This window comes from Buteo buteo, chromosome 14 (assembly GCF_964188355.1).
Source record: "Buteo buteo chromosome 14, bButBut1.hap1.1, whole genome shotgun sequence".
NCBI lineage: Eukaryota > Metazoa > Chordata > Aves > Accipitriformes > Accipitridae > Buteo > Buteo buteo.
Genome location: NC_134184.1, coordinates 3,664,542 through 3,685,859, shown reverse-complemented (window position 1 = coordinate 3,685,859; position 21,318 = coordinate 3,664,542). Strand labels below are relative to the sequence as shown.

Sequence of the window (21,318 nt, the reverse complement as noted above, 5' to 3'; positions counted from 1 at the left end):
TAAAGGAAGCATTCGTGAGTCACGGGTTGTAGATCTAACTTCCATAAAGTAAGACATGTAAAGTTACACTGTGAATAAATAAAATGTCACTCAGGACATGATTTGATGATGACTTAACTCCGCCTGTAAGACTCCGAATACTATGTTAAAAGCGTCACAGCCACATGACACAAAGAACTGATTTGCTATAAGCTGACTCTGCCACTTGAAAAATACCCTTTTTTGAGGGTTTCACTGAAATGTTGCACACTGCAACATGCACTGCCCATCTGCACCCTCACTTGGGCCACAGTAGGTATTGTCTGGTCTCCCATCTCCAGCACAAAGTTGGCCCAAAGGCATTAAGCTGGTATAAATTCAGTACCGTGTGCCTCCTGCAGTGACTCCGACAGCAACACATTCACGTACCCTGCCTCATCCTGAGCGATCCCTGCTGTGGGTCTTAACGCAGGTTAAGAGTCTAGTGCAAGGCAGCACTTCTACAAGCACTGATGTAGTCAAACACCGTAGCTCCTGTTCCCACGCACGTGCCTGTACCAAGCGCAGCTCCCTCCAGCCCATAAACACCTTCAATACTATTCCAAATAGGCTCCCGTCCTCAACGCGTGAATAGGAGTCAGTCTGTATCACATTGTTTGTAGACCAAAGATCAATGCCAAGAACATGATTTTATTAGTGCAAATCCCACCTCTGCCTCAATTCCACAGTTCTCACATGTTTCCACAGTATTGGCTCAGCGGCGCTACGCATTAGAAAGATACACAGCCAAACATCTAAGTGCAAATACAACCTCTGGTAGTAGGAAGTTCCCAAGTTCAGGTTGCCGAAAAATGGAAAATACAGAGGGTAAACCTCACTAAGCACTTGTCTCTGACCATAAAGACAAAAGGTAATATCGGCATTGAAACAAGTGGCCATGAACATGAGGAAGGCTGATCTTAGGCATTTTCTAATTATCAGAGAAATGAAGTCCTGGAAGATCTTTTTGCTTGTTTTGCCTCTTCCATTCCTAAGTTTTCTAAGTCGGGACTTCATACTTTTATGAACAATGGATATGGCACATTGCCTATGGTCACAAGAAGGAGTGGACAAGAGCATCACCAAGGTTCCTTCCAGCTGAAAACCAAGGTTTCATCAGCAAATGTGATGATATAGGCCCTAAACAAAACCCCACTAAGTCCAATAGAGTCCAGTTGTTCTAAATAACACAGTCTTAATCCTCAACTAGCAAATGATACAAAAATGGTAATTATTTTCATTGGCTTCCTGACAGGAGGAATTTCTAAGAATGCTTCTAATGAAGTTACGCAGGAAGGATTAACACAGTGCTCTGTTCTGGAAGCTCTCAGCAATGTGGCTGATTTGATGAAGTACCGCACAACAGCTGGGGAAGGTCATTCTTTGGTACAGGGTCTGGTTTTGTTACAAAATATTTGTTTACTCTGAACTGCAATTAAATTCTCCAGTGAAAACTCTTCCTAAGTTGCACCCTCCCCACTGTGCCCGAGGACACTGCGGACACAGCTGCAATCCTGCGTCTGTCTGCGGTCAGCGAATTGCATACAAAACTAACAATATCCCCATACTTCGGTCAAAAATGTTCACTACAGTAGCCCGAACTATTCAAACACTCTAAAAACTGCTCTCGGCATAGTGGGTCAAATCTACTGATGGCCCTAATATTTAACTGAAATGAAGGACTGCTTCAGGACCAGAAGGAAGTAAACATGCATTTAGAAAAATAGAAGTTATAGCTCTTAGAGATACCAAGAGTCTGCAGATCCATGAAGGCATGTGTGTTATGGATTTCATAGCACTTCTAAGGAATGAATGAAATCAGAAAGTATCTGGAGAAAGACAGGCTGATGGAGACTAACTAGTTTGGTGTAATGTGAAGCATCATCTCTGACAAATTTGGGAAAATATTTGAGAAGAGCGCAGACAGAAAACAGATAGGTGTGAAGCAACTAACATAGTCTGTTTTGATTAGGTTAAGACACTTGTGAAATTATTGTAGAGAGCAGGTTAACCACAGTTTGAGTAAATGCACAGTGGAAGCAGCACTCTTCACTAGATAAAATGACCAGGTAAAAGACTGCAAAGGCTAGACTGATTGTGAAATAACCATACAGACGTCTATTAAATTAATCATACAAGCTTCCCAGAGCAACTATTCAAAACCACTATTCTCCCCTGATTCTCCAAACTCTCTTCAGAATTTACCTTAGTGCCCCAATGACTGCAGCAAATATCCTTAGCTATTTCCAGGGCATTTACCATCTTGATAATGCGAATGTCAGTGAAATGCATATCCATGGCTATGGTATAATAATGGTAGAATGCTCACTTTTTAAAAGGCTTTCGCAGTATGCAATTTCCATTCACTGCCACTACCCCCCCCATGAATCACCATTATTGCTCCATAGTTCTGTATCAGATACCGACGACAAAAAGAAAACATCCGGGTAACGGCAGAATTATGATTCTACATGAAATGCAGAAAAGGAAAATAGGAAAAAGAAAACACAGATAGAGTTTGTTCTGGAGAAGAGGATTAAATAGTAATACAATGGAACCTTTTTTATTTGAGAGATGATGATAGACATATTTAATTAATTGTCACTTAACCTCAGAATTCTAAGTAAAATGCTTAAAAACAGCAGATGAAAAACAAATGTAAGAAAAATATTCATATGTAGAATATAGCAAAGTTGGCTAATACAGAAGGATATGTAAGTAGTTCACATACCAGTATAAAAACCATGCAAAACCTGCCACAGGCAGGTAATTAGAAGAAAATAATACCATAGTTTATCAGAAGAGACATACAGAAGTCCTGTTGTGACTAACCTATTATATTTGAATTTGTCAGCCCCTGGGTAACTTCTGTCAAGGTGAATCAGCTATGTAGAGAGTCAGCTCCTTGAGAAATAGAACAGATTTCTCCAGTTTTTATCTTGTACACATTACCACAGAGCATCTATGCTCAATGAACGGTTAGATGTCCCTGTCCCACTGGTGACCAACGAGTCTTCCGACTGAAAATCTGCTATCTGTTTTCACTTCTTCTGAATTTTATGCAATAAAATTCAATTTTAATTCTTTCAGTTGTCATGAATTTAAATAATGTATAGCTTAGCTGGAAACAGGGGCCCAAAGTCATCCATCTCATTGTAGCTGTTTAAATTAAGCGCCAAAATTGGGAGCTAGTTAGTGCAATCTTCTTCACAGGGGAAAGAAAAAGGTGATACTGCTGTGTGGTTTACTCCTTTTCAGATGTGAACCAAGACTCTTAAATTAAGGGTTCATGCTAATTACCTAATCTTAGGAGGCATAAACTGTGGTCAAAATCTCTTACTGAAATGAGGCAAAGTAGTGATCTTTATGGTACTCTCTACTGCAAGGTGACAGCAGTACACATTTGTTGGAAAAGTAGAGGATAACCTTCTAAAGGCGTTTTAGGATGACAGTGGAAAGTGGACTGCAGTATGGGACAAGTTGTATCTTGACACTTCCCAAGATGACCAGTCACACCTTCCCTGGAGATGGAATAGCATGTCTTCAAAAGGTCTTAAATTCTGCTGACTAGTAAGGAGAACCTCCAAAGCAGCTGGTACCACTAAGGAGTCTGTCCACTGAAAATATCTGTGGAGATTTTAGGAAAGATAGCAATTATTTGCATATTGAAACAATTCATAGAACAAAAATGCCCTTGTGGCAAAGAAATCAAGATATATTTCCCAACACTGTGCCCGAAGTACAGAAAAATACAGAAGTGGTAACTATTCATTAGATGTGTTAAAGATTTATTCAGATCACCCACTAGATACTGCAAGATCTAGCTCCCAGTTTGATCACAACCAAAAATTATTATCAGAGTAAAGAATACATAAGGTATTTAATGTTCTTAGATAACACTTTACATCTTTCAAGTGATTTCTATTCTTTCTTAGTTGCTATGAGAAAGGCAGTAACTGGAAGCGAATGGTCTCACATTTTTACAAAGAAGTAGTTCAGTAGTCCACAGGGGACCCAAAACATTATGCTATTCTTTTAGCTTGTAACCTAGGTCTTTTCCAGTACCACTCAGTGCATAATAGATATCGTGCGAGAATTTCTTCACGTAGCAATGTCACGACATTGATCCTGGAGTAGAATACAGCAACAACTGAAAGTCCCTAAGAACAGTAGGGAAAAGACACTTAGGAGAAGAAACATTCGATATGTAAATATTTGAGTAACAGAGTAATAAATTGAGCCCGTGCACTCTTTAATGAAGAAGGAGTATGCCATTACACATTTGCCACAGGGTACTGCAAGGGTAGCAGCATGTATGAAGTCAGTCACCACAGATGAGCTGATGCGCTGGAGAGTCACACCTAAGCTTCTGCTCGGTGTGTGCTACCCCCTCTAGAGTGACCATCTGTGATCTAGATTTTTTGGAATAGCATTATTCCCCCTTATTCCCCAGCAGAAGTGGGAAAGCCAAGCTGCAAGCTGGCCCTGTGTTATCAAATCAAAGGTCTTAAATCAAAGATGATTTAGTAAGCTGCTCTAATTACAGTAACACAGGGCATGTTGCATGACTATTGTAGATTGTATTTGCAGTGGGTGGTTTTGCTCATTTCCACCAACTTCACAAAAATGCTGCTCAGGATAAAATAACCAAATCTCAGGAGGCGAGGTAAAAACAATGTGTCCCTTGCATTATGCAAGTGTTGAAGGTCAAAGCCTGTAAACCGGTCACATACTGAAGCTCTCGTCTGAAAGTGAAAATCTTCCACTGTGAAAATAATTACCTCTATTACACAGTAACTCCAGCTTTCATTATGCAGAGCTATATTGTCTTAATGGCACTGACTGATAATTAAACCAATAGGATCTAATTTTCTTGGTATGGAATGACAGGTTTCTAATTGCCTAACTTCATGCTTTGCCTATTGGCTAAGAGTTTCTTGCTCCTTAGTGTGGCTGAAATTAGTCACGCCTTTTGTTTCAGACTGTTCACACTGCTGTCACACCTTTAACTCCTCTTTCTATTTTTTCACATTGTTCTCTGTTCCTTGCCAGACTGTGAGTTGTTGAGTAGCTACCCATACAAATAGTTATTGTCTTTGACACAAGCCTTTCTTCAATTCTCAGGCAGAGGGCAAACTGGTGGGCTGGGACGTTGGTTTTGCTTGAAGCAGCTCTTTCTATTTATTTTCTTAGTAAATTCTCATTAAGGAGATGGTCTTAATGTGCATTTATTTCCCTTGACCATGGCATTCCTAGCACGCATGCATCCCCTGATTGCTTTACCCAGCCCCTCAATGTTATCTGACTCTTTGGTTAGCATTCTGCATTAGAGGAAAAAGAAATGTCGTCGTAGATAATAGACCTGAGTGTTTTAAATCAAGCTTCCCATAGGAATTATAAGTAAACAGTAGCAGCAGTACAAAAGCAAATTTCCTCCTTTGCCTTCACTTATCATCCCAAAATCACGCTGGGAGGTCTGGCTATGCTGGAGCAGGGGCAGCAGAAAGTAAGCATGAGAAGGTCACCTGTGGATGACTACATTTAACCGAGAGGCCGCAGACCCTCTGGGGATGCAGTGCAAAGGCTGCCCTCTGCGAGGGGTCCCTCTGCGAGCTTGGGTCCTGCAGAGCCAGCTGCAATGTCTCCGGCACCGTATTCCCCAGCAAGCTCCATTCCAGGATTCCTTAAACCCCTATGCTGGAGCAAGTGAGCCCTCTTAAGACACAAAGCAGCAGCGAGCAAGGGGTAGGGATATTTAAGTGGTTCAGTAAGAAGCCAACAGTGGTGCTGGTGCCAATGAGTTCTACTGAATTTTCTTTTTTTTGTTGTTATTATGCTTGTGATCTCCTACTAATCACACGGGAAAACTTACACAGAATTTAAGACTATGCTACTTGAGCTAAATTAAGAAACAGTACATGAAGTTATGTGTCAGTAAGGGATCGATATGTTTGAGGTGATACAGCTTACAGTAGGAAAAAACATAGTAAGATGCAATTAAAGCTTGTATTTGGCCTGCCTCAACTTTCATTTTTTTATACCCTTCAATTTAGATGGCCTTTCTGCCACATCTTGCTCTTCCATCTCTTCAGCTTATGATCAGTGACAGTTTATGGGCCTTTTATTTGACATCAGCAATTAGGATTTTAATTTTTTTAACACTGCCATCCCTATCACGCAAGTACTTATCAGAAGGTATATTAAAAGGAAAACTTCAAAATACTTATTTTCAAAATGACACCTAACCAAAACATATTGGTTCAGTGTGCAAACCACTCTTTCTGCATTCCCAGGCGCAGATGGGAATGAAAAGAGAGATAGGGGGAAGCACACAGCACAGACATCAGACAGGTCATTAAATTCTGTGCAGCATACTATAATGACACAAGTGATATATCAAACTATATATAGCAGAAAAAGATGGCCACCAGGAAAGATCCACAATTACAAACAAAATTGAGAACAAAAGAAAAAGTAAAGCTTTCTGGAAAGTTGTTTTATTCCATTATAGATCCAACTATTTAGCTGCTGAAACTACGACAGAACACCCTGAAACGGCAGGGGAAAGTATGTTCCACTGAATTCTCTCAGCAGCAGTAAAGTTTTCTTTGACTGTCAGTACAAGACAACTGTACTAATCTATTCACATTAGTTTCACCTGATTGCCTGGTTTAATGCAAGACTCAATTACTTTGGGATTAACACAGCAATAAATTAAAATTCTGGAGGGCTGCTCAAATTACTCTAAGTTTCCAAAACTCTACAACTTCCCACATACCATTTGTCAGTGTAACAGAGCTAATGCAATGGACATTATTTGTGCTATTTTTTGTGTCTCTAAACCATTGCTTAAAACCAAAAAGTCTTAATTAACTACGCAACTAAAATGGCCTCACTGAGAAAAGCGGCAAGCACACAGAAACATCAAATAGCTAAGGGAGTTAACTGGAGCATCCCACTATTTTTGCTTTTTTTTTTTTCAAATTCAGGCCACTTAGTCAGTTGTCTAATATCAGAAGCGTTGTCTTAGTATACATTTTTTTAAAATCTGTGGGTTTAGGTATCTCTGTGTTACTCTTTCAACACAGAAATGCAAAGAGCTCACTGTGACCATCAGTAACAGCCAATATTTACATCCCAGTCATGCCCTTGGACCCACCTAGTACAACCAGTTTAAGCAGTTGCTATGTGCTGTGGAGTGCCAGGACACTGGTGCCTCAGCCCTGGGGAACAGAGACTGGAGCTGCCTTCTGGTCCATATATCAGGGTTCCTTCTCACACAAAAACCAAGCAAGAATAAAGAAGTAGTAATGAAATATCTCTCTGGTATAAGGTCACGACATAGCTGGGGTATACAAAAGCAGGACCTCAGACATGCAGGTCCACCAGTTGAGCTGTACCCTTTAAATAAAGCCCATCGGCTTGCCGCTGAAAATTCAGGGCCTTACATAATGTATTTAAGACGCAGTTGCTTCTAATCTGCTGAAAATTTCTCATGAAAGGCTCTTTGCTAATACATTCTCCAGCAAAACTTAATCAACATCACCCACACAACAACGATACAACAGATGTGACTCCCTTCAGCAAGAGTAAGAATTCAGAGAGCTTGAAGAGACTGAAAATTCTCAAGAAACATGCTCCCTGCTAGAGTCTGATCATTTTGGCATTGTATTCCCTGCAAACCAAGAAATGCCCTGTTTTCTCCTTTCCACACACATCCACAATCCACGCAAACTCACTAACACTGCCATATGCTAGACGACCTCCTTTTTAAAATTATTCTGCTTGTTTAGATGGAATTGTCATACTAAAGAACAAAATTGAAATAATCTGAAGATGTCTGGCAAACTACACCCCTTCAGTGGAAGGCTCATCAAGACCTCAGGTTTGAAAAGCACGTTCAGTCCTTCTACAGCAGTAATAATTTTGCCATGTGCCACAGAATTTTTGCTAAACAGAGCTAATTGTCGCTCACCTTAAAACCACTATCAACCCCAAAGTGTTCGGTAACTGCCATATCTGATCCCTATCAGGAAGAAACAGTGAACCACATGCATTTGTCTGCATTTTATAAACCTTACTGCATAACTTTTAGGTAAGAAAAACTGTATTTTCAAAGTATAAGGTACAGGGATATTCACTTACATATATAGTGAACAGAGGGTTATAAACACTGTCCTGTCAGGCTGTGGGAGCAAGTGATTTACAAAGGATAAACAGTACGTTTATGATCAAAGGAAGCCAGTAAATAAGGTCGAATCACTCAGTGTCTGCTCAGGAGAAAACTCCATACTGAGGATATCAGCATTTCTAAAACCAGTCTGCTGCTAGTCAGTCATCCTGGGAAATCGCTTAAAAATTGGTATTGTGATTATAAGGTTTCTGAACCCTCAAATAAACTTAAATCTGAATGGAGAAAACAGGTATAATGAGGGCAGGACTGTCTCCAAATCAAGAAATAACTTGGCAGAGGCAACAACCCAGTATGAGTGTCTCCAAGCCCACCTAATGCAGCAGCACAACCGTTCCAAGAGCGTTGTATCTGAACAAAAACAGCCACCACCTTTTGGAGCTGAGCTAAAGTACACGTAGCAACAAACCACAAGCATTCATTTAAGGGGGACAAGTGACAAGCATAAGGTGGGATATCCTTGCCAAGCCACAGAAACAGTGGATCACCACCACACTGACACACACCACCACAGCTGTGGAAACTACAGAACTTGTGACCTGCTTGGAACAACTATGTGTCTAATTTTAAAGTTCTCACTAGCATTTCTTATTCAGAGGGCACAGAAACAGGATCAAATTATAAAGTCCACTTTGCAGAATGTGGAGGTAGGTCGAGGGGAAAAATTTATTGTTGTCTGTTGTTTGCAAGGTGTTGGTTTATCAGAGTCTGCTTTACTGTGCGATGCAAGATATGCACATCGCATGGACACTGCCAAGGCTGGAAATATTTGTGCCATATAAGCACATTTTAATAAATTAAGTTTGCCTACTCTTCTTCATTTCCATTTCTGCTCATAAGCAATAGTCCTTTCTTGGTGCACCTATTTGAGAATTAAATAATCTCATCTTGCTCCTTAGACAAGCCTGAGTAATTCTGTAATAGCAAAATGAATTTTCTACACACTGCATTGCCAAATCTCTCAGTTCTGTCAGTTCAAGATTTTATCAATTGTATTTTCTGTTTTAACGTTTAGATATCAACTAAACTACTGAGCACGTTAGCAGTGGGGGAAGGATGGAGCAGAATGCCTGAAACTGTTTTAATTGTTCTATTACTAAGTTAATAATGATACTAATCGCATGGAGGATAAGGCATTCAAAAAAGCAGCTTTCTTGAGGAGAGGAATAAGTGGTAACTCAGCCACCTAGGTGACATAAAACATGAGCAGCAGCACATGAACGAGGCATCAAAAAAGACATGACTTGGCATATTAGGTTTGTGTGGCAAGGTTTTGTAGCGGGGGGGGTTACAGGGGTGGCTCCTGTGAGAAGCTGCTGGAAGCTTCCCCTGTGTCCGACAGAGCCAATACCAGCTCCAAGTTGGACCCGCCACTGGCCAAGGCCGAGCCCATCAGCGATGGTGGTAGCGCCTCTGGGAGAACAGATTTAAGAAGGAAAAAAAGTTGAGGCGGGCACAGAAACTGCAGCCGGAGAGAGGAGTGAGAACATGTAAGAGAACCAGCCCTGCAGCCCCCCAGGTCAGTGCAGAAGGAGGGGAGGAGATGCTCCCAGCGCCGGAGTGGAGATTCCCCTGCAGCCCATGGTGGGGAAGACCACAGTGAGGCAGGCTGTCCCCCTGCAGCCCAGGGAGGTCCACGGGGGAGCAGATCTCCACCTGCAGCCCGGGGAGGACCCCACACCGGAGCAGGGGGTTGCCCAAAGGAGGCTGTGACCCTGTGGGAAGCCCGCACTGGAGCACATTCCTGGCAGGACCTGCGGATCTGTGGAGAAAGGAGCCCACGCTGGAGCAGGTTTTCTGGCAGGACTTGTGACCCCACGGGGGACCCACGCTGGAGCAGTCTGTGCGTGAAGGACTGCAGCCCGTGGGAGGGACCCACACTGGAGCAGTTCATGAAGAACTGCACCTGTGGGAAGGACCCATGCTGGAGTAGTTCGTGGAGGACTGTCTCCTGTGGGAGGGACCCCACGCTGGAGCAGGGGAAGAGTGTGAGGAGTCCTGCCCCTGAGGAGGATGAAGCGGCAGAGATAACGTGTGATGAACTGACCGTAAACGCCATTCCCCATCCCCCTGTGCTGGGGGTGAATCCGGGAGTGAAGTTGTGCCTGGGAAGAAGGGAGGGGTGAAGGGAAGGTGTTTTGAGATTTGATTTTATTTCTCATTACCCTACTCTGGTTGACTGGCAATAAATTAAGTCAATTTTCCCCAAGTCGAGTCTGTTTTGCCCATGACGGTAATTGCTGAGTGATCTCTCCTGTCCTTATCTCAACCCACGAGCCCTTTGCTATATTTTCTCTCCCCTGTCCAGCGGAGGGGGGGAGTGATAGAGCAGCTTTGGTGGGCACCTGGCATCGAGCCAGGGTCAACCCACCACACTTGGTGAACAGAATAAAAGTCTAGAATTTCTGAGAAAAAGATCATGAAGGAAAAGCTACTTTTATTGCTTTGGATCATGACAAGAGTCCTGAAAACACTGTTTCTACTTGATGTATCAAGAAAATTTCAGTGAGAGGAAAATTTGATCTAAAATATATTGTCCTGTAACAAAGAACACAAGTAAGTGTAATGTAAGATGAACACAGCTTCCAGTACTTTCAGACTCACATGATGGCAAAAAATTACACGTTCTGCTGAAGAGCATAATGGAAAAGGGTGTTTGTGGGTAAAACCTCTGTAGAAAGATGGTCATTATTGTGCTTTCTGAAGCTAAGCCTCTACACAAAGTGGCATTTGGAACCTCAAAAGAAAGAGCGGCTAAACAGCGAGTGGAATTAAAGGTGAGCATGGATAGAGAGGAATATTGTGTCCATAAAAAAGTGCTTTTTCATATTCTGTGAAAACTGAATATATTGTAGATCTGTATTTTTTTCACTACAGGGAGGAAGAACAGGTTTAGAATCATTAAGAAATGTTTGGAGAACAGGAAAATGTAAAACCAGGAGTAAAGTCAAACAACACTCAAGAATACAAATGCTCAAATACAGCACAGATATTTACAATGAAAGAAAATACTAACCCACTGCCCATGATAGGTCGGCATTACTTTTTTTCTGTTATATCTTGTTTAAAATATCCAAGTGTCGGAATCATAGTTGGAAAAACACAAAGCAAAAGACAAAGACAACTTCTCCTACGCTATGACTGCAGGTCATTCACTTCTCGGCCACATAAAAGACTGAGACAAAACTGTCAAGGTGAAGAATAAGTAATCAATCCTAAGGCCCAAAGGAACCTCTGGGATAATTTAATCCATCATTACAGTAGAAGGATTTAAAATTAATTTGTATAGCAAAAAAAGCTGAGATTTTCACCAAGTGTTTCCTGCACCAAATCCAGTAACTTCTGTGTGGGGTCTAGCATGGTTTTAGGAGAGATACCAAGTATTTTCACTTCAACCTCCTGATGATTATTTTTCTAGGTAGTGACACTTACTGATACAAAATGTTCAAGTTTTCCTGAATACATCTGTCTACATTCAACTTCCAACCACTGAATTTCATTAGTACCTTTCCTGCCAAATAAAAAGAAAAAACAAAACTCCCAGAGCCTTCTGTTATTAAACTCTTTCTGATGAGAAACTAAACACGGCCTCGTAAGCAGGTCCTTAAGAAGCTGTGACCAGTGAAAACAGTATTGTGCCTTAAGCCTAAACAGGGATTTATTAGTTGACTCCCTTTTGAGGTGTTCATTATATCTAAGGAACAAAGTGAACTTGTTTACCTTATTCACATAGCCATGCTTCACTCCTCACAGCGTTCACATCCTTTTGTAACTAGAATTATTTCCCAAGAAGAACAACACAATGAGGATTGCAAACTGTTCTCACTTGCACAGGGCACATGAACCGTTTTCTTTACTCCTCTAGGCTCACCAAAACCTTCTATAACCTTCCAAAGGTGCCGAGGTCAAGCTGGTCTAAGCTGTCGTGCTTAGGTTTATTTAGGTACCTGCTGTGGGCATAACTGGCAGGCTTTTGGTAGCAGGGGGCACGCCATAGCAGGGACACCCTGTGAAGGGACTGCAGCCCACGGCTAAGCCCATTCTAGAGGAGAGGAGATGATTAAGGAGCAGCAAAAAAAAGGAAACCACTTCCCATGCTGCAAAAGCAGAGTGGAGACTAGGACATGGGGAGGAAAGGTACGTGGACTGAAGTTGAGACAGGCAAAGAAAAAAGGTGTTTTCCCTAAGCATCTCTTTAACTGTCTCCCTTGCTTCTTAATACCCGAATGAGCGATTATAAGTTTATGTTAATTGACAGTAAAACAAATAAATGAAATTCCCCGAGTGGAGACTCTTTTGCCCGTGACACTGCCTCGGCTGGGATCAGGGCCCTATTGCTCTCTGTCTGCAAGGCCTAGGAAGGAATTCCAGTGAGAAAAACAAAAATCTATCACCCCTTTTTGAAATAATGATTTTCACTGGTTTCTCAATCAGTGGACTAATGGGGCATGCTTTAAGTCATTTTGGCTCACATTTAGAAAATACGAGTTTTATTGCTAGACAGTCTGAATGGCTTCCCTAATTACATTCTGACACCTTCACACATTAACATCGTTATCGCTTGTCATGTTACCACATGATAACTCCACAGGCTGCAGTCATGGATGAAGGCCTCCTTATTAGGTACTTTACGTGCAAGTGCCTGAATCAGAGAGGTGTATAAGTGGAATAAGATTAGACCTGCCTATCATAGTATTTAATACTATGATGCACTTGCTAGGATAAACAGAGCATTAAGACTCAATATGTATATCAAGCATACATATCATCTGTAGAATAAAAGAGTCTGACCACAAATTTTGATAAAATCATTACTGAACCAACACTTCTTTCATAAGAGCTCAATCTCTCAGCCTTTAACGGGTACAATTAAATGGAGGCTCTGACTTAACAATTCAGTCCCCTCATTCCTTTCTATTATCCCAAATACCAAATGACTCAGAGCCAAGGGACTCAGGCTGTGGTGGTGACGCTGATCTGCATTTGTGGCCATTGATGCCTGTGCAAAACGACACTGGCTTCATTCAGGTGGAGATGACTATGAAAGGCCAGTGGGGGAGGAAGGAGGCATATTGGGAGGCTGAAAACACCCTTACAACTCATAGTGAAAAGGATTGCATCTCCTACTTTGAACAAATAACCTGCAAATATCATTTTTATTCTGTTCATCAACTCGTAATTCACTGTTCCTCATGGACCTTGAAGTCTCAGCTGGCAAAGCAGGCAGTTGCCCAGGACAACTAATCAGTCATAATCCACCTGCCTTTCTTCCCCATGCCAGGGACCTGGGAAGACAAAGTAGCTGCTAATATTGCCGCCAAGAGACAAGCAGGCTGTGTCAGGTGGGGGTGGAGTGACAGAGAAATTCGGTGGTCAGCCTCTACCACCAGCGACAGGCTCTTTTCTTCATCCAGTGGCAGCAGGAATGGCAAGTTGGATTTCCAAGTGTTTTCTTTTGTGTTGGTATGTATTGTTAACATTCAGCCTCCTAAATGTTAAAGGGGGTTTTATACATTTTTGCGTTAGGCAGTCCATGGAGAAAAACTGGAAATAACTTCATGGAAGAATGACAAAGAGCAGGTGTTTATAATACTCCCTCTAGTCACCAGTTCCTCCGGGGCCAGGAATTCCTGCTGCTCCAGACTCGGAGGAAGGGAGGTGGAAGGGAGCGTGCTCTGCCCCAGCCCCTGCATGGGGACGAAAAGGGCGTCCTTCCAGAACGCGGGTCTCTCACTTTGACCACTGCACTACTGTATAAAAACATGGGTCACTTCTACTTTTTCTTTAAGAACCCGTATAAGTCTCCTGCAGCCAAATTCATGATACAGCATCCACATAAACAAAGGGACTTGTAGCTCTGAATGCTTGCTGTTTCTAAGAGTACTTAACTGCGGATCTGATTTAACTTGAATTTCCAGCTTTTATTCCAGACTGGTGTGAGCATCCTTCCTCCCTTTCCAGCTGTTTGGCTTTCGTGTGTCCGTCACACCTCACCACTCAACACACTACTCCCACTATGAATTGTAATCCTAGAGGCAGGTACCCAACCTCTAGGCACCATTAAATCTCTCATGGAAAATGGACTTAATGGATTGTGGCAGTGAGGTGCAAAATTCATATTCACAGCATATTATCATAACTTTAATTCCTTCTTTCTGAACAATGTACCTAATGCCACCCCGATCTTCTTCCAGTCTAAGGGCAGCGCCTTCGTAATTCAAACTGGTTGCACACCCGAAAGTATTTTTCCCATTGTAAAAGAACTCCTAACAGAACCAATGTAACTCTCTTGTTTGGTAGATAAAATTTCAATTTATGGGTAAATAAAAGGTCTATTTTGATCCCTGTACAAGTTTTTTATTAAAACAATGCCTATAAGTGAATTGAGGAAGTTGACTTTGGCCCCACTCCACATGATGTTTCCCTGCACAAACATTAAATTAATCTTTTAATAAACTTTTAATCTAATCATGGCAGACATTTTTCACAGTGACATATAAAATCTTTTCTTCTAATTACCAATTTAAAAAAAGGCTTTCAACTGTAGGCATGCCAAAAATATTTAAATTCTGGGTCACATATTATAAAGGAAAAGGCCTTATAATAAAAGTGGGAAATATCTGAGACCTAAAGCTCTGTTACTGTTTTACAGCCCATAAAATGAGATGATTTTGCTGGCTCATTGTGCCATTGAACAGTGTTCTCTTCTACTGTAAGGCAAGTAAGGTTTAATACAGATGTAATTTTTGTATATGTGCTTTGAAGCACTCCTTACCATTGAAATTTTATTATTTGTCTCCAAGATACAACATGTGTGTGTTTATCTCCTATATGTAAAATGGACATTAATATGGTATTCTTTGTCAAATGCTCTCTGCAGGTATGAGATGTAATTAGTATCATTTGATAGGGTATTGGCCCTAGCAATTGACAAATGGGTTGATGTTACACCATAGAATAAGTTCTTCTTCTCCTTTCAGAATGATCTTTCACGGCATAAAACTTCTCCTGCTTACTTTGTAGAATATTTAACTTTTAGGTATCTTTCATTCAGGATTTCCTTTTCCTTTTGAGAATATTTGAAGCAATATGTAGCTCTGTAAATCATGAAAAAAACATTCTCTAGGATTACGTGAAGAGTAAAATCAGTAATGTAGCTGCAAGTGTACATCTGTAGATGATTACAGATGATTGCACCCATGAGGCATGTGGAATGATTACTAGCCAGATGTTACAAAAATCTGAATGTAAAAGGACCTGTACTGTGTGAAAAGTACAGGTAAGGAGGAAAGCTGCCCAGGATCCAGCAACAGTGGGGGTTCTGGCACATTTGTGTCTATGTGGTACCCTTCCCAGCAGCACGCACATAGACAGCTCCACCAACACCCTTAGTGTGGCCCTGATATAGCAATTACTGCCATGTTAAATATTGACTAAAGGTAGACACACACTCAGATAAACAGTGACATGGAACGCAGAATTACTTGTCATAGTTCTCCAATTGCCAAGTCTTGCATGCTCTTATTTAATTCAACAATTATAGTTATGCTTTTTAGATCTATCAGATGCAAATACTTATGCAAATACAATCACATGCCTAATGAGTTGTACAATTACTGGTGTTTATTCACAAAACAAAGGTCATTTTTTCTCAATATTTAGCTCAACTTTTTTTTGCACACTTCATAATACTGTCATGCTATCAGCTACACCCTACGGAATTAAACACAGCTAGGAAAAACACAAAGAGAATAAAATCAGAAAGAAGAAACAGGCCAGCTGTGAATGTACCTGATGCTCTCAGTGGGAGACAAGACTGAAGGCTATTCTAATATAAAGGAAACATCAACCTTTTTATAGGAGCCTGAATCAAAATTAGCTAAGAAGTCTGAGAAAGAGAAGAGCTTGACAGTACCATACAGGTATAGTCAATAGTAAGGAGCTTTGCCACCCACATCCACAAAGCCAGCTAAGCCTTTCATTCAGATCCTTTCTCTCACTCCCACTCAGCCCCACAGGTAGTATTTGAAAAATCTTTCAGGCATCCTGATGGATAAAAGACTTTACTTAATATGAAGGCTCCTACTGTATAAGAACACCACCTACTCAAGAAGTCAAATTCTGTGTCAAACTGTTGCAGGGAGTACTTGGATTTCTACCGAGTTCATGAGCAACTTACTAGAAGAAAGCAGGAACTTCTTGTAGCCTCCTGTCAGCTGGAACCTGAAACATCTGAAGACACCTCACCTAGCGGGACAGATTATTCTTTCTCTACTATTTCTTCCTCCCATTTCAGAACTTCACAGAGAAAGGGATTTGAGGTACTGAGGCCTTAGCTAATTGGTTCTGCACTCAGTATTTCATTAATTCTCCAGTTTCACAAACAGTTCTAAGACAGACCTCTGTGACTGATGCTCATAACTTTCCTACAGGTACAGCCAGATAGAACTTCCCTGGCTTTTAGTAACTGCACTCTCATTAGAGGTTACACCGGTAAAGTTGGCAAAACCAACTGGTGTTAATTTCATTCTACCTCCAATCTAGAAATATGTCCATTGAAGAACAGAGGCATTAGCTGCAGATATATGCTGATGTGGCCCACGTTTGAAAAATTACCTTCACAAACATCAGGTGTAAGTATTATATTATTAACACAGATTGAAAGGGCGCAGGTCCTGCAGAACCTATGACACAAATCTTATTGTATTACTGCTGTACAGATATGGAATGGAAGCAGGTTTTGTAAAGCGAGAAGCGCTTGATGGTCTACATCTTGACTTTAAAAGGCTTTTAATATTGTCTCCCCATGACAACATACAGAAATATGGCTAGGTAAAACTACTCTGTGATGGGTGCAAAACCATTTGTTAAGTGTCCTTATGAGCAGCTATTAACAAAGTATTGTCAGAAAGGAAGACTGTCAGCTGAGGCTCCAGAAGAGTCTGATCTAGCTCTGGTTCTATTTTTTTTTCACTCTTGCCCAGGTGGATAGAAAATAAATTATACTCATCAAATTTCAGATAAAAATAAGCTAAGAGGCACTGAAAGGAGGAAAGAATTAAAAGTCCAGAAGAACTTTGCAAATAGAAAAAATAGTTTGAAAAAAAATAAAGTATGCTATTCAACAGAGATAAATGTAAGGGTCTACATTTAAAAAGAAATAATCAAGTAAACAAATAAAGGATGGGAAACAGTGATGGCAGCTCTTTCAAAAGGACACTAGGGCTGTAACAAACCAGAAAAACACATGAATCATCCACAACACTGCTGTTCTGAAAATGGAAAATATCTCACTGGGATGTAGAAACTGTAATAGAGCTTAAAAACGCGTAAAGTAATGGCTCTACTGGGGTATTCTGCCACTACTGCACTTCAACAAAGAGGTGAATCAGCTGGAGAAAGTCTAGAGAAGGACAGTAAGAATAATTTAAGGTACGAAGTGTAAGTCCTATAGCAGAAGACTGAAACATTTGGAGTTATATGGCCCAGCAGGGCCATAGAGGGTAGAAGAGGCATAATGATAGTCTTGAAAGATGCAGAAAAGCTTTTTTAAAGTTTTCTCTATGTCGATAGTGAATAAGGTGAGAAATTATGATCATAAATTGCAAAAAACAAAGATTCAGGTTATACTTTAGGAAAATCTTCCTAAGAGTACAGACAATGAAGAAGTGCAATAGATTGCCTGGAAAGACTGTGGAGTCTGCTTCACACTGGAAGGGGATAGCCTAGATTATCTTGACAGGACAACCTCAAGCAATATTTATCAGTAGTCTATAACTATGTTCTTCCTTAAACAATATATACATACTTGCATAGAAGCATACATAAAAACAGATAAACAGAACACCTCAAAACTAAAAATAGAAAATTTGGGAAATAAATATATTGTCAAGTACCAAAACTTACACTATCATCTTTCCACTTTTCATCCCTTTAAAGCAAAGCCATTTATAAAAGTGGGAGCAGGGTATCGCCAAAATTAAGGGCCTTCCCAAATATGAAACTACCTATTTGGCATAGCCCTCACAGTATAAAAAGCTCTTTTAACTTTTATTTGATTAGGACAGCTTGGTCTTCGCTCAGTAATAAAATTGTAAAAAGCCCTCCCTTTTTTTTTAAAGAGAAGAAAAATAACAGCAATGATCAAATTCAAATATGCATAGCTTGTACTTATATACCGCAAATTAAGTGGTACTAATTATATAGTAGCTACCAAACTGCTATGCTCTTGTGACTTTTGTAATGATAGATTTCAGGAACCAACAGGACAGGCTGCATAATAGTATCTGCAAGTAAAATATCAATGAATGTATACAATAAAATAGTATAATTACACAGAAAAGATCTACTGCATTACTTGCCTGTTAACTACATACGAAGGTGCATCACAAAATGGAGATTTATAAAATATTGATAAACTTGCTGGTTATAACCCTGTTTATAACATTCCTAAGTTGAGGAAGCTTGCTTAACATTTTGTGGCAAAGCTTCTGTGTCTCAACCAGTATTTTAAAGTTTAGTAATCAGCTTTCAATTGATATTCAACTTAACTTCTGGCTGCTGTACCGAGAGGTGTTATATGCTGGTTACCTATTTCTAGACAAAAACAATATATCAATGACAAGTCTCCTAAGTCTATTAGCAATCTTTGATCTTTAAAATGCAGCACTCAGAATGACACATTAATAAAGCATAGGACTGCAACTCAGGAGACCAGAGTTTGAGCCCTGTTTTTTCCACTAGCTTTGCAGGCATCCCAGCTGAAACTAGGACACTTGGACAAACTATTTCACCTGTCTTTGCCAACCTGCCCCCATCATTAAAAATATACTGGCCTCCTTTATTAAGCACTCCGAGCCTCGCTCGAATCATCTACCTACTTAAGCTTGTCTAAGGCATTGCAACTACATTTCCCTGGTGACCAGAGGTAGGCAGCTTGAATAACAGCCTTCAATGCCACAAACTATTTTGCATGTCAAGATAAGAAGGGTGATTTCAATCTGAGGCATAATTCTTCTGGTGATATACCCATCCCACGCTCCCCTGCCAAACCATCTCAAACAAGAGAACTTGCATGTGGATGTTTTTAGCTTCTAGTGTGAACTCAGCTCATGTTCACCCAGGCATGGCAGTATGCCGCTAACTTAGGAATCTGAAGGTTGTCTGAGAGATTAAATAGGGTTATCCTTTGAGATCTACTGAAGAAAAAAATTATATAAAACATAGGTACTATCAGTAGTGCTATTCAGCTAGCAGTACAACTGGTACACTTCTGACTTCCAGAGGAAACAGAATGGAGCTTGGCTGAAATAATTTTTTTCTCCCTTTCTCATGAGAAAAAGGAAAGGGCACAAATGGCAGATTTTGATCAGAAAGTATTTGGTACCACAGAGTACTTGTTGTAACAGGACTCTCAGACTATTTCTTGTAACTCTCTGTCTCATTGTGTATATTCAGCAGCCTGGGAACTAACTGAAGTGATTTCAGCTGCAAAGGCTTTCAATATTCAAAAAAACTTCTTAGATTGCAGTCGTTCAGTCATTAAACCTTTTATTACCTTCAAGTTCAGCTGGGGCCAGGATAACAGTCTGGAGCTCAAGCCAGGAAAAATGAAAAAAAAAAAGCTTATCAGAGTCAGGGAGATGCATCAGAAAGAATATGGCCTGCAAGAATGCTTTATCGTGTGAAGGGACTTCCCTACCTGTGCTGAAATGAAAATTTACAGCTCCAGGCTCCTGTTGGACCTTTGTCTGTTAAATAAATGTAAGATAACCATAATGTTCTGACAGGGTAACTGCATATTTTCCATTTGGATATGGATCTTGCCACAGCTGCCCATCCTCTTGCCACCCTTCCTGAATTCTTGTTCTACACTTGTTTTCCCCATGGGGATGGCATGACACATTGCAGCTAGCAGACAATGTATTCTCCTGGTGACTCTGCAGTGTTTTTAACAGAACACAAATTGCACCTGTATTGCAAAATCTGCCTGACTCCCAACCATTTTTCTGGGTAATGTTCTGACTTAACACAGTTTGGATCGAGATTGCCACAGATACACATGATCTTATTTTCTCTCTCCCCTTCTCTTTAGTACCAAGATGATTATCAAAGTAATTCAGGGTGGTTTTTTTCTCATGGGAATTACTACTAAAATTAGACAAATAGGATGAATTATATACTCTAAAATGAATCATAAATAAAACACAGAAATTAGTCATCGCATCTGCATACTGGTGATAATCAACAGTTGACTCTTCTTAAATAAAGGCATTGTTTTAAAGTTATTTAAATCCTGGGATCCCAGGCAATGTAAATATAGATGATAACTTTACCATTCCAAAGCAAATAGCACAGCTTCTCTTTCTGGCATGTGCTCTACTTGAGCAGAATACTTGATTGCACTTGATATCTTTTCAGCACAGACATGAGCTATCTGTTCTATTCATTTCATAAACATTTTTAAATGGATACTGAAATGGATTTTACCAGTAGGACAGACCTATCTCATTAAAGCCACTGTAGCCCAGCTCTTGCCTGCTTAGTCCCAGATCTTCAAGGTCCATGCATTTAAATCCAGGTGGGCACTGGTAACCTTCTTCTAGCTCTCTGGAACAGTGGGTGTCTGGGATAGCTAAATTATTCCAGGTTACATTTCTGTGAAAAATACAAAATTAAGGTGTTACATAAACTCAGCCCATAGCAAAACTAAACACTTGAATGAGAGAGGACTAAAGTGCATTAGCTATTATATTTGCTATCTGTTTGTAGATGTTATTTTCATTAATTAAGCACTTATTATAAAGGCCAAGCTAACAGGCTCCTAAGACTTCAGCCTTATGTAATGATGGTACAAATACTAACAGCAGAAGTTTCATACTAATGCCTAGAGACCCCATCAAAAATGGAGACTCTCCAAGACACAGACGAGTTAACATTCAGTTGCTCCAACTGCTCTTTAAGGCAATTTGGACACTTACTACTTCAGGCTCCTTTGCAAATCCTGAGAGTGTGTTCAACTGCAGACAATACCATGACTTTGACTTCACAGACATTACCTGAGCTAGCTTTGACACTCTTTAAAAGGATCATTGTGGATGACTTGTCAG

The 21,318-nt window shown here is 40.4% G+C and overlaps 1 protein-coding gene across 1 annotated transcript in view; it reads right to left on the bottom strand.

The window, feature by feature from the left end:
• The window catches only part of NALCN (sodium leak channel, non-selective), a 245,834-nt gene that overhangs the window by 168,435 nt on the left and 56,081 nt on the right, over nt 1-21,318 (bottom strand). Inside the window, exon 7 of the mRNA XM_075045904.1 lies at nt 20,712-20,866. Within this exon, the coding sequence (XP_074902005.1) occupies nt 20,712-20,866 (155 nt within the window). The remainder of the gene's footprint in view (nt 1-20,711; nt 20,867-21,318) is intronic.